Here is a 14,827-nt window from a genome sequence, read left to right on the forward strand (position 1 = left end):
TTAACCCTTAAGTATAATAATAAGTTGCTCCTCATGCTCACCTGAGGACACCTTCTTCCATGAAATCGTAGGTTGGGGACGACCAATGGCCTGGCAGGGAAGATACACATCTGTTTCGGGTGGAGCAGAGACGACAACTGTATTCATAGAGGAAATTTGTGGCTTAAATCCACTAGCCATCAGGTCTGGAAAGGATACTGCTGTGCTAAGTTTTTGTGATCTTGCGTATCTGTCGTACCACTGGCTGCCATACATCATACTAGCTGTGGAGTATGGGTTGGTAGTGGCTGTGGAGGTAGGGGGAGGTGTTATAGGCTTGAAGCTACTGGACATCTTAGGGGCCTGCTCAGGTCTTGGAGTGGGTTTGATAATCCGTGGCTTTGGGGTAACAAGCCTCCCAAACTTCAAGGAAAGGAAGTTTAACCGAGACTGTCTGTATCGGTTGCGAAGCCTGGAGAGCCGCAAGAAATCCTTGGCACTGGATGAAGATGGATGAAGAGTTGGGTGAGGGGCGACGGTACGGCCATTTATAGTGTGATGGATGGAAGTCGTGAGTCTCAGAGGCCAGCTTGTGATCTCTGGTTGACTGGTCACAAAGAAGTTCCATTGTTGAAAGTTCGTAGATGCATGACTGGGAAAGTGCCCAGGATAACCACTCGTAGGGGCAAAAGCATTGGGTCTCTGTGTTGGTGCTAATGGATTTCTTTCCCAAAAATGTTGTCTCTGAATCCAGGGTTGGGTAGGAATAGTATCAGGTGTTGATGTTATATGCCTTGTTATGTCATGGTGTTTTGAGTTTGTTTCGTGGTGTTTTACTTTTTTTACCTTTTGATACAGGATGGGTTTTGTAACAGTTGGTTGTGCTGTGATGCCTACAGAAGTCTCAGCTGTAGGAGATAAAGGAATATTAATGGTCGTCTCATGTTTTCTGGGAGAGAAAGTTGTTGATGTGATAATCAGTGGCTTTTGTTTGCTGTCATTTATTTTGGTGTTTATATTCTTACTGTTTATATGTTCATTCTTTGTATCCTTTACATTTTTCCTGTTTGGATAAACATTAGATTCCTTTTTTGATACTAGTGTTGTGCGGTCATATGAAAATGTCACATATTTAGTGGTATAATTAATAACTGTATTTGTAGTGTGCTCCCCAGCGTTAGTGAGCTCATTATAAGATTGCTTTGTAGTAGCTGGAGAATAAACATCTCTATTCCTAGACCGATGCTTTCCATTTCTATTCATATTTCTACGTGCTAAATTTGTGTGATCCCTGATTGTGGTTTTACTCCGTGTTATATTTATTGAAGTATTGGTTGTTTTATCCTTGTTAGAATCAGGAGAATATCTGTTAGGGTAAGGTCTTCGCAGTGGTGGTCTTCTGCGTCTCCATATCTGTGTTAAATTGGAGTTCATATTAAATCTGTCTCTCAAATTGATTTCAGACCTTGTGCGTTCAGATTTGGACTGTCGGGTCCACGTGTCATTGCTTTCTCCAGGAGAATCTGAATCTCCGCTGTGATGGTTTATAGTTTTCATACGTTCTCTTGAAATTGATGTATCAGCCTGATTTAGTTTTGACACATGTTTTTCAAGACCTGTGCTATTCATTTCATCTACATTATCTGTTCTCATTACTGCAATAATTGTAGCTACTGTGGTGGTGGTACTTATGGTATGTGTGACATTTCTTTGTGATTCCATTGTTGTTATCTGGGTATATGGTGGCAGTGATGGACCTTCAACATTGACTTTTTCCTTATACGTGGAGGCCATCTCTTCTATAGATGTGCTCCCCTTTCTGGAGCTCTGCTTCCCTCTGTCTCCCTTAACACCTCCGGAAGTCCCTGCAGACCCTCTTTCTTTCCCTTGAAATGTTTGTTGTGGTTGTTTTGGAAGTGGATACTCTATCTCCTCATAACCTGACCCCTCATTTTCAATCTCAATTTCAGCCAGAGGAAATTCACTTTCATTTATGCGGACTTTTTCTTTCTCTTCCGTGTTTTCATTTGCGACAACAAGAAGATGTGAAAGCATATCTACTCCATAGAGATTCATTGCCAAGCAGCTATATATCCCTGCATCAGTATGGCTCACATCAGTTATAACCAGGGTATTGTTCTGAAGCATAGATACTCTTCCCTTTGGCTGGGAGGTTGTAAGAATCTTAGAATTGGGAAGATACCAGCTGATTTCACTCGGATGAGGTGATGACACTGAACAGTCGAGTGAAAGCACACTCCCACTCTCCACAGAAATCTTCTTGCCATTGAGAGCACTTGGACTTAGCTGTCGTTCTCTGACAGCTAGCCGGAAGAACACTGTATCCACATCCATTTCAGTCTTTACTATGCAGTGATAAAGGCCGGAATCCGAGACAGTGACATTGTTAATATGTATTTTATTGTCCTCAGTTACGATGTTCTCTGAATCAGTTTTTTCAAGAAGTGTCAAGTCAGGATGCATCCATTCTACCTGTTGTTGTCCTGAGCTGTGTACGTTACACTCAAAAGTCACATTCGATCCCTTACTGGCTGACTGGATTTGTGTTGCCATTCCTCGTTGTATCACAGCCCAGGATGATACATCTTTATCATGTGATGCTTTGTGACTTGTGAGGAATGTGCTAAAGTTTAACACAAGCTTTTTTGATGTGGTTTTGCGTCGGTTAAGCTGGAGTGTAATTCTTGGTTGTAACAGCCATGAGGGCTCAGCCATTATGTGTCCTTTAAGGTCTGTAAAATATGAAGAATCCTCATTAACGGCTTGGGAGTATTGAAAACTAACCTGGGAAGTGTTCTCGTGTTTCGCACCTCGGTCTAATAAAGCAGGACTCTCATAGTAATATGCAATAAGCCTCCACATGTTGTGCAGCTCATCCCTGTCAATGTCACACTCAAGGAGGCTCATCAACGTCACATTCACCATGACCCCAGAGCTCTTGAGGGTCTCCCACACCACTGATGTGCTCTCTGTGGGTCGACTCATTTCACAGGCAACATGGGCCACATTCCCGTGACTGTCTGACAATGCAAATGTAAGATGGCCCAGTGGAGGCTCAAGATCTTTGATATATGGAAGGTCTGGCTCAGTATCCTCCCACTGGCTTATCTCCCCAGTTTTCAGAGGAGACTCAATGGAGGGACGTTTGCAGTCTAGCTGTTCAGATCTTAGTTGGAAGACTTGGCTGTTGTTCAGGAGCTGTGGTGAGACACATGTGGCACAGTTTACAATGTTACCAGAATCCTTTTTGCACTTAATTACACCTGTGGAGGCAGAAAACAAAAGGGAGACATGATCTGTTAATTAGATGATTTGCTTTACTTCATTGTTTTAGAACCCCAAAACAAATTCAGATTGAATCATTGGAAATATGCTTCCCACAGAAATGTAACTAATGTAATTCCATGTTATTATTTCGATTATAAAACATTGGTTTCTTTATATAAGTGACAATAAGACTACAATTATTAACAACAAACCTAACAAATGTTTTCCTTATAGGTACATTCATGGTGAAAATTAACTGAATGCAAAATGTCAGGGAGAATAGTTTTGTATTTGATGGATTAGACAGAGGTAAGGAGCTCCATGATCTTATGCACTGACTCCATTACTGATCTTTTTAAAATCACATTGTAGTGCAGAGCATTGTTGTGAACCTAGCAACTTTCCAGACCCCTTTGGCGACTTTTTGGACAAACCGTGGCTACTTTCCATAGAAGAGAGTCGTCAGTACTGCCCCGGGACTGAGAAGCACCCCTCTCTTTGTGTCTAAGACCCCGTTTACACAGAGGGAAAATATTCATGCGGTTTGGCCTTTCATTTACACGAAAACAGAGGTTTTATCACGGAAAGCGATCATTTCTAAAAACTCCGGCCAAAGTGGAGATTTCTGAAAACTCAGTTTTTGTGTTTGTGTGTGAACTAGGTCAAACAGAGTTTTAGGTTCTCAAACGTCACAGTATGCGACTAAAAATGCATCATGTCATGTGAGCGTCCTATGTTTACAATTAGTTTGCTTACTGATCATGGATGCTGTTAAGGTAGTGCTCATTTATACGTTAATGCAAACGCTTTTGGCCTGTTTGTATTTACAAACACAACTGCTTTTCTATATCGAGGAGCAGAGGCGAATAACTGCACGGAGGTCAGCAGTCTTTCTACAGCTTTCACTCTCAAGACGTAGGTACATTGCCTGCCAACGTCGCCGCCGACGGTTTTGGATCCGACCAGGGCGAACAGCTGTTCTTTGAGAAAGAAGTCGTCCTCCCAGAGGAATGCATGAGAACTTCCGAATGTCACGCTCATCACTACTGTCTCTTTCGGAGTTACTGCATCCCTCAATAGATTTATGCGGGTTCATGTAAACAGAAACTTTTTTGAAAATGATCTTGTGTGTACGACGTTATTTTTGAAAACAGAGGGGCAGAAATATTCGTTTCTGTAAATACCCGGCTATGTGTAAATGTGGTCTAAGTGAGTGGCAGAGATTGAACAGCACATTTGGTCCACATGGCAGGTGACATAGATGTGAATGAATTGCATACGTGCAAACAGTGTTGCCAAGGACCAATCACTAATCTGTATGTTCTCTCTGCTCCAAGAGCAACTTCTCCCAACCATCCAGGAACAGTTTGGTGATGAACAATGCCTTTTCCAGCATGATGGAGCACCTTGCCATAAGGCAAAAGTGATAGCTAAGTGGCTCGGGGAACAAAACATCGATATTTTGGGTCCATGGCCAGGAAACTCCCCAGACCTTAATCCCATTGAGAACTTGTGGTCAATCCTCAAGAGGCGGGTGGACAAACAAAAACCCACAAATTCTGACAAACTCCAAGCATTGATTATGCAAGAATGGGCTGCCATCAGTCAGGATGTGGCCAAGAAGTTAATTGACAGCATGCCAGGGCGGATTGCAGAGGTCTTGAAAAAGAAGGGTCAACACTGCAAATATTAACTCTTTGCATACACTTCATGTAATTGTCAATAAAAGCCTTTGACACTTAGTAAATGCTTGTAATTATACAGTCTTCCATAGTAACATCTGACAAAAATATGTAAAGGCACTGAAGCAGTAAACTTTGTGAAAATTTATATTTGTGTCATTCTCAAAACTTTTGGCCACAACTGTATACGTTTGCAATGTTTTTACTATTCGCAAATTATAAACCAGATCATGTGTTTTTTTTGGAATGATGTCAATGTTAGCTAGATGCACTGCTGGGTATGTACAAAATCCCAAACTAGCAAAGAGGACCTATTCTAAGACTAGGAGACTTTGGGCCCTATTTTGATGGCCGAAATGACCTATTCCGCTCATGCGGGTTGTCAAAACTCTATGCAGAGACATGGATATAGGCTTGGTGACATATTCGTCTGTGACAGGGAACATTTGAATGTGCTAATCACAAACCATCACTGCCCAAGTCTGATTTATCTATCTGGCAAAAAATATCCCGTTCCTTTTATTGGAACAGTGGCGGATTATGCCTACATATGTCTGTATTATCAAGGAAGTAGGAGCAAACCTGTGTTATTGGTTGATGAAATTAATCATTTTTGGATGTCCTAAATATAAAAAGAACTAAATGCATGGACTGGTTGCAGTTGTGCTGCTGCTTTCTGTTGAGTTGTGATGCAAATAAAGTTGGCCCCCTCTGCCCCTCTCTTCAGTATCAAGTGCTGAGCAAAGCCTGCTCGATATTGTCCCAGGTTTGAGAAACTGTCCAGAGTGAAATTTGCAGAGCACACTAACAACTTTAAATTAATGTTCGAGATCCTGTTTATTTCTTCCACTTTTTGCATCCACCAACTGCGTCCACACGACTTTTGACAAATAAAAAAGCTGGATTTGAATTGAGACATAGTGTAAGCAACTCTTAAATAACGCACAGTAGTCAGCTGCTATGCACCTTTGTTCTAGTGTGTCATGTCAGCCCTGTCTTAAACATCCATCCAGTATTCGCCTTATTATACTCAATCAATCAATCAATCAATCAATTCAATCTTATATAGTGCTTCTCTATATACCCGAAGTCGCTTTACAGAGTCCAGAGTCCAGCAGTCATACCGGTGGTGGTAAGCTACCTCAGTAGCCACAGCTGCCCTGGGGCAGACTGACAGAAGCGTGGCTGCCAATCAGCGCCAACGGCCCCCTCCGACCACCACCAACATTCATAGTCATACGATGCAATGCATGTCTTTATGATGGTGGGGGAAACCGGAGTACCCGGAGTAAACCCGCGCAGGCACGGGGAGAACATGCAAACTCCACACAGAAAGGGCCTGGAACGACCTGGAACGACCAGGATTCGAACCCGGGGCCTTCTTGCTGTGAGGCGACAGTGCTAACCACTGAGCCACCGTACATATACTTACTTATTATACTGTACATAGGCTGTATGCAGGCCCAAGCACAGATGAACAGCCATGGTATATTCTAGAATCCTCATCATGCCTGCCCTCGTCTTTGCTGGCCTTGGTTTGCTCCTCAGCAGGCTTTAATAAGATAATAAGACTGTGAAATCAACCATTAAGATCTGGACACAGATGTGCTGTCATTTCAGTTTATTATCCTTTTCTTTAAAATCATCCAAAACGTCAAGGCTTTCACGCCTTCTTTATTATAAGTCTTTCATGAATTGGCAAAGAATGGGCATTAAATCTTTCAATGACCTGTCTTTTCGCCTCATTTGATCAACTCAACTGTTGCAAATGTAATCTCTCTTGAAGCAACTTCTTTGGTACTTACAGGCCAGAGACTTGCTACGTAAAACGCTAAACTATTTCTGGCTTCATCACCATGCAATCCACTTGAGGTGCTTTTAGAGAGCAGCCTCTATCATTAAGGGGCATCATTTCCATATTACACTACAAGATTTCACAGGAACGTCCCTCACAACTTCCTTCCATAAAATCAGTGAGAGGGATTGAGGTTAGATGTTATTCCTAGCTGCTATCGTTGTCACTTAACCCCCACAATGCATGCCCATATGTTTTGGGCATGCAGCAAACTTAAAGAGTTCTGGTCCCTCATTTTAAAAACAATCTCTGATTGCATGAAAAGAAATATCAGATATCAGACTTCATAGCCATCTTTGGTGCCTCCCCTAATAATCTCAAACTATCGAAGGCACAAGCTGATTGTTGAGCTGATTGCTTTTGTTACTCTCCTTGCCAAAGGTTGAATTTGACTTAAGCCTGTACTTAAGGCTGACAAATGAGCACAGCGTTCAAAAGAGTGTAATGTCTATAAACACCAATACAAAGGAAGTTGAGCAAGTGATCAGCATGTACCTGAAGATGGGCCTAATGCAAATGTCTGTATGTATTGGAACTGACACGTGGTACACCCCTGTTTCTGATGAGATGTTGTGTCTGTAGTCCGTATGTATTGGGACTGACACGTGGTACACCCCTGTTTCTAATGAGATGTTATGCAACAGATTCCAATCTCTGTTGACATCATTACATTTTGTAAACAACTTGACCGTGTCAGACACGGAAAAGGAAGACAAACCATGAGAGCACAACTCTGTGTTGGAGATAATGTTTTTCTTTCAAGGGAAATTCAGCTGCATTGAGCAATATATGCGAGGCAATCCACACCCATGGGGGATACATGAGAGATGGAAAGATACTCATCCACCTACCTTCACTCACTGGATTGATGATGTATTATACTTTTTTAAACTAGGAGAAAGTACTCACTTAAGGGGCTCCACATTTTGAAAAATGTGAAATCCACTCCTTAGTCATATTACAGACAAAAAATCCATCTGAATATCGTGTTAGACCAAAATATGAACAGTCACATGCTGTAAAGCTGGATAATGATTTGGGATATGTGAACAAAAGGAAACACACCGACTTTGCTGTTTTCCCTTCCTAAAAATCCAGAGAAGTATTACCCCGCTATTTAACAGCTCGTTTTACCACATTATTTGAACGGTCGATTGAAACCTTCCACTTCAACTCATTTAAGGATTTTAGAAAACAGCATTTTTTACACTGTGAGGTAGTGGCTGTCAAAGTTGTGCTTGACACTAACAGAACAAGGTCTGAACAGGAATCTGACAATCTGCAGATTGCCTAAGAACATTTTGAAATAAATGGTCGTATGGAATATGCCTGGGCTGAGATCAGTCCCAAAACACAACGGGAATGCCTTGAGTGTGTTGAAGAAAAAGGAAAAAGAGAAGGTGCTGAGGTATGTGAGAAGATAATAAGATATGATTCCAAAAGAGGATGCTTTGACTTTGTTATGCACACTGAATGAGAAACAATCTAAGGTTTTACACAAGATTTGCCAGTGGTGTTTACAGAAAGTACATGGATTACATGTTTTTGTCACTGGATGAGCTGGTACTGGTAAGTCTAACTTGATAGACTTGATGGACGCAATATAGTATTAAGCTAATCATATATTGTCAAGGATATGATATGATATGATAAGCCTTATGAATTGCATGTGTTACTAACTGCCCCAACTGGTGTTGCTGTTTACAGTGTACATGCTGCGGCATTTCACAACAGTTTGGCAATTGGTACAGATGTGTCACTACCACATCAGCCACTCGGGGATAAGAAAGTCAACAGTGACAAAGTGGCAAGAGTAGGTCCCAGCCAAAGCTTTTTGAGAGAAGATGCACCATGGCAGAATTGGGGCTTGAACCCTGAACCTCTGAACTGCCAAGCTATTGGGCCACTCAGAGTTTAAGTGTATGTACAAAATACCATGGATTTTTTAGACAAAGTATTATCTATACATTTCATGAATGACCGTTTACTTATTTGCTATTTTGCTTTTTGCAAAATGTGGCGCATGTTGAAAATTGAAGATAGAATATTTGGACCTGGAGATTTGGGACTTAAGTTTTCAACATTGGGGAGATGGTAACATGACAAGGCTGACTGTTTATGTTCCTGAGTACTGGCTGGGAGACTTGAACAAATGGGCCCTTGTTTAAAGCAAACCAATTTTATAAGCAAGTTTCATTATCTGTAGAAGAAACTCTCTTTAATATTTCTATGAAGTGTTTTATTAAATGGATAACTGTTATCCTTTATATCCTATATATTTTGAAATATTCAAACTGTAGAACTTCGGAAATTTGGATGTCTTCCTGCAAAGGAAGTCCCTGCTAAAAACACAGAAAACAAAAGGTACTCACCCTGGTGCTTCTCATTCCACTCTAACAGCCATCTTAAATTGCAGTCACAAGTCCAAGGGTTACCGTGCACAGAGAAACTTTCCAGTTTATTCAGGGGCTTCAAAATGCCAGGCAAAAGGTATTTCAGATTGTTATCCGAAATGTGAAGGTGATGAAGGCCAGAGCCCCAGAAGTTTCCAAGAAAAGAGAGTGTGACAAATGTGTGGGGGTGTAGGTCTCTTAATTGGTTCCCATCCAGCTGTAATAGCTTTAGTGACGTAAGTCCATTCAAGGCCAAGGGCTCTATGAAATCAATAAGATTGTGATCTAGATGAAGGCGAATGAGACCGGTCAGTCCCTCAAACAGGCCCCGGTAGACAGTCTTCAACTTGTTGTAGCTCAGCTTCAGAATCTAGAAAATAAAACTTTAATGAGCCTGGTCAAACAATAAATGTGAATTTATGTAATATAATAATATGCAGGGTTGGGAAGTAACTAGTTACATGTAACAGAGTTGCTAGTTAAATAAAAAAATGAATGTAATTGTAATTAAAAAAATATGCAATCAAATTACAGGGACTAATCAAAATGGTGGTGATTACAAAGGGATTACATCCAAATATATCCTTTTCAGTTCAACACTTTAAAGCTTATATATAGAATATAACATATATTCTGTTGTTTTTACATCTTTTCGCCGTCTAAACAGGCTCCATTTGGTAGTATGCACTCAGGTTTTGAGCATTTTTGATTGGTTCTCTTGTTTGAATTTGTACCACCTCTCGTCTGGCAATAAAAAAGTAATAGAAAGTAAGCAAATGTATTAAGGTACATTACTTTGAAGAAGTAATTCAAATAATTAACAGGGAAACAAGTGATCTGTAACATTTATATTATTTAATTGTTTTTACTATTACATTTCAAAAGTAACCCAACCCTGATAACATTTAATAATATAGCTAATAGTTTATTTTTTTTAAATGTCAGCACTTACGTATACACTTACGAATAACTGTTGCTTAGTACTGTTGAATAAAGATTCAAAGGTACAAAACACTATTGCGCTAAAAATAGGTTGAAATAAGCCAGGATTTGCCCCTGTTTTTTATTGCTGATGAAAAAAACATAGAGGACACCCACCTGTAAATGGCGTAAATTATAAAAAGCTCCTGGTCCCACATATTTGATATCATTCCCATGGAGCATGAGCATCTCCAGCTGAAGAAGATTTCCAAAATCTGAAGCAGCCACACCTGTGAGACTGTTATAACTATGGAGAAAACACTGATCGTGAGAACCTTGACATGTCAGTATGCTGTAGCTGAAATGAACCAGTGTTCCTAACAACTGGCATAAGCCAGATCAGAGTTCCAACTGTACATGTGCATACAGTCATCCCTGATTGAGCGATCGGTATGAACACATGTGTTTTTTGATGATCTTAACCAAAAATCACAGTAGTGTGTGTTTGGCAATAGCATATAATATGCAAAAAATTAAATATAATATATATTGAAGCAGCACATAAAATATGTTAAACTTAACTAACTTATATAACTAACATATTCAACACAGCCATGAGATTTATCACAAGAGGAAACTATGGTGGATGACTTTCAGGGATGGTGGATTCAAGGAAATCCTAGAGGTTTAACTAAAAACATTGAAATAAACTATGAAGCAGATTAATTTGCTGACTGTGTCCACCACCTGATAGTGAGCTGACTGTGTCCACTAGCTGATAGTGAGCTGACTGTGTCCACTAGCTGATAGTGAGCTAACTGTGTCCATCACCTGATAGTGAGCCAGGAATGCAAGGAATGCATTTACACTTGCTGATAATGAGCAAGGAATGCTAGTCTATTGTTTAGACAACCACACAACTTTTATTCTTAGGTATAACTTGCCTAATGAATAAATAATGCTTTATGTATAGGATCTTCTAACCATCATATCTTAATTTGATGATAAGAAGTCAAGTTTGACATCTAAGAAATCACTGATATCTCCATATAACCTGTGGGCTATGAAAAAACATTAAGGCAGTGTTATCGGACAGAACATAAGTCATACCAAGGTCAAATGACATGTATCCATCATAGACCGGTTTAGATTTATTGGCCCCACTTAAAGCTTGTAGACAACAAACCAGTTCATTTCAAGTCGTTTTTGGTCCTCTTTTATGTAGATGTGATTACAGTGAATCCACCTTCACTCTCTCATTCCTTCATTTAACTTCTTTTATTTTTCCACATTGACAAGATTTTGCACTTCTTTCTTCTCACATTACGCAATTTACACACAGCAACCCTTGACTCTAATAATCCAGCTCTACCCTAATCCACTTTGTGCAGCCAGAATAGCAATAACACTAATGCTTTTATTAATGCCATTATTTGAACATACCCTAGATTAACGCGCTCACTGTCCCTAGGCAGGTTGAATGGGGGAGCTGTAAGATGGCGGAAGGTGCAGTGCACCTCTCTTATGTTTGGACAGTTGCAGGATCTTGGACATCGAGTCTGAGCGTTCGGTGTGATGGGAAACAGACACAGGAACAGCAGGGATGACAGAAAGACAGCAGGTACACCCAAGACAGCCATCTCTGTCTCATGTCATCATATCACCTGCAATGACAGGAACCTTCAGTAAGGAGGACATACTGCAGCTCCAATTTGCACAATTTCCAGACAAGAGGTTTTAGCACATCACTATAATCTTAATTAAGAACCATTTGCATGGCACTGGAATATGTTCCACTGAACCTATTATTTAGCATTGAGCAGAACTGTGTCTGGTTATTTCCTACAGTTGTAGCCCCCTCTAGAGGCTTGGCTTCATTATAGTTCTCTGGAGAATGACTTTCTGCACCAGCTCGCACTCATCAACCAAACCCATCATCAATGTGTAGCTCAAAAGCAAATAAATAATCAGCATTTCAAGACCCATCCCCAAAACCTGTTCATATTAAAATCACATCAGTGTCTAAATATCATCAGCGTCTTAAATATTTCATGTGGTAATGCAATCTTATAGAGGCATTCTTATACATTGTTAGCACGTTTAGGAAATAAAACGTTTTCTTTGTAGACCTTTAAATTGACACATAACACAAAAGCTCCTACAAGTTGAGCCAAGTTCACTCCCACACATAATTGCCTCAGTGCCAACTTCTTAAATAAGAGCCTGCCTTTCGAATTAAAAAGCTGAGCACAAAACAGGAGTTGAACCCAAACTGAAGATGTGAATCACATTTTTGTTTCATGTAGCACTTAATATAGCATTGTTCTTTGTTTTGTTACTGATTCTTATTATTTCTTATTCATACATAGTACTCTAAAATGCAAGACTATGAAAACCTTTTTATTATCCAAAAATAATTATTTTTTTAGTCTGCCTTCAGATGGAACAAAATGAAAGGATTGCAAATCCACCGAAATACAAAAAAATGTCTTACTCACTTTCAAATCTTTGCAGATGTTTTAAGTTCCAAGAATATAGTTAAGATCCAAGAATGCACTTCAGATGAGGAAGCAGAGCTCACACTGAAAAACATCAGCACGGACTCAAGAAGCCCTTTCAGTGGAGTCACATCTGGATTAGTGATTAGGTTTTCCTATTTTCTCTGAGCGCAAGGCCTATACAAGAGAAGGAATGCTTGCACGTTTTTTTGGCCTCTGTTTTTTCCCATCTCTATTTTCATCTCTCATTGTGTACATATATATCTGTTACATGTGCCCACTATCACCCTGAGAAGCTGAAAAGTGTATCTGTTAAAGGCACATTTGAATAACTGACTGTATGGCAGTACAACACAAATCTTGAGTGCCCCGAGGTTCTGCTCTGGGGCCGGTATTGTTCACCCTGTATGTGGGTCACTGGGCCTTAATTCATAGGCATGAGATACCATTTCACTGTTACACTGATGGCTACCAGCTGTATCTGTAAAAACCAAGTGAACTCCATAAGCTGTCTATTGCAGGACTGGTTAACTGTTGCCCCCAATGTGTGCTCTTAGCTCTGTCTCCCCATTTATAAAAGGTTGTCAGAAGCCTACAGCTTATACTTGACTCTGAGTTGACACTCATAAATCATGTGAAGAAATAACTTCAGTCTTGTTTCTTCCAACTTAGAAGGATCTCTTCCATAAGATCAATGCTATCGTTTGGCTGCACTCTCTACTACAGGCTGCTGAGCTGAGTTCTAGGAGAGAAACATCCTGTCAGAAAGACTGCTTTTGGAGCATGGGCTTTTCCTGGCCTGTCAAGTATATATATATATATATAAATATCAGAGACTAATGGACAGCAGAGTTTATCAACACGCCACTGCACAGATCGTGGGCGCAGTATCCCAGAATGAGAGAGACATAAAGACATGAGATCAGGGAGAGAGATAGAGAGAATGAGAGTGAAAGAAAGGCAACACAGAGGGGGAGAGAGGGAGGGATGATGGGAGTATTTTTTTTAACAAATAGGAAAAAAGGCAGAAGTCAGGTGAAGAAAGGATGCAGGGTACACTGTGAGGAGAGAGAGAGAGAGAGAGAGAGAGAGAGAGAGAGGGGGAGAGAGAGAGAACTGGAGAAGAATGGGGAGGAAGAAGCCCATATTAGGATAAAAGTTAAACAGGAGATGAAGACTCAAGCAAGACAAAAGGAATTCATTGATCTGTGAAATCCACACATGCACGCATGCGCACACGCACACACGCACGCACTCGCGCACACACACACGCACACACGCACGCACTCGCGCACACACACACGCATACACGCACGCACTCGCGCACACACACATAGCCCACTTAAAAAGTGAGGGGTAACCACCACTTGTGGCATTAGCCTCATGACTCTGGAACACATGAACATTAAATGTGCTTAGTGTCTTCTTTGAAATATATTTTACCATATTCCTGTAAAATTGCTTGTCCAAGCTTGTCCAGTTGATGGCTTGGTGAAACGTGTTTTACTTCAATGTTTTACTGAATTATCTTTTTTCAAAAACTTTATTTATACTTTTGTATTACTTTTATACTTCACCTGATTTGACTTAGTTGCTTTATTTACTTACTTATTATACTATTCTATGAATAAGGATCTTTTGTAGTTTTAGGTCTGAACACAATCTCAGAGTTTCGCAAGAGCTAAAAACCATCTGGAAATGGTGGTCTGGAACACAGGGTTTTCCTTGTAACACATGATAAACGCATTATGTTTGCTGAGGGAATAAATTGGCACGGGTAGAAAATGGTAAGGCTATGAAGAATTCTGTTTCAGATAGAGCTGAAAGTAACTGGAAAGGAATTATGACATATGCAGGTCTGAACTCACATGTCAGGATGGATGTAGATCAAGGTTGATTTAGTGGGCTTAATACACAATGCCTGGCATAAGCACATTGTTGAAAAGCTTAGCCTCGAACAGTTTAAATATCTCAGTGATAGGGAAAATGACCAGGGCATTGTGTGTGTGTGTGTGTGTGTGTGTGTGTGTGTGTGTGTGTGTGAAATCCAAGCACACACAGCTCTCTACTGAAGAAAGAAAACAGTCCCACATCAAATTGATTTATGACCTGCACGACTTCCGTACATCCTGTTTTTCCATCTTGTACCCCAGATCTCTTGAATGTCATTCTTAGGGTCTCTGGAAGTAATTTCTCTGGCTGGTCAGTACA

The 14,827-nt window shown here is 40.4% G+C and overlaps 1 protein-coding gene across 1 annotated transcript; it reads right to left on the minus strand.

The window, feature by feature from the left end:
- LOC105906705 (matrix-remodeling-associated protein 5-like) lies at window positions 1-11,759 on the minus strand. Its single transcript, XM_031587014.2, has 4 exons — window positions 11,562-11,759; window positions 10,296-10,425; window positions 9,177-9,567; window positions 1-3,263 (listed from the first exon to the last, which is right to left on the minus strand). Exons 1-4 carry the CDS (start codon window positions 11,756-11,758, stop codon window positions 1-3), a joined length of 3,981 nt encoding a protein of 1,326 aa, XP_031442874.1. The 5' UTR covers window position 11,759.
- Window positions 11,760-14,827: the final 3,068 nt, after the last annotated feature.

Source organism: Clupea harengus, chromosome 20 (genome assembly GCF_900700415.2).
Source record: "Clupea harengus chromosome 20, Ch_v2.0.2, whole genome shotgun sequence".
Lineage (NCBI taxonomy): Eukaryota > Metazoa > Chordata > Actinopteri > Clupeiformes > Clupeidae > Clupea > Clupea harengus.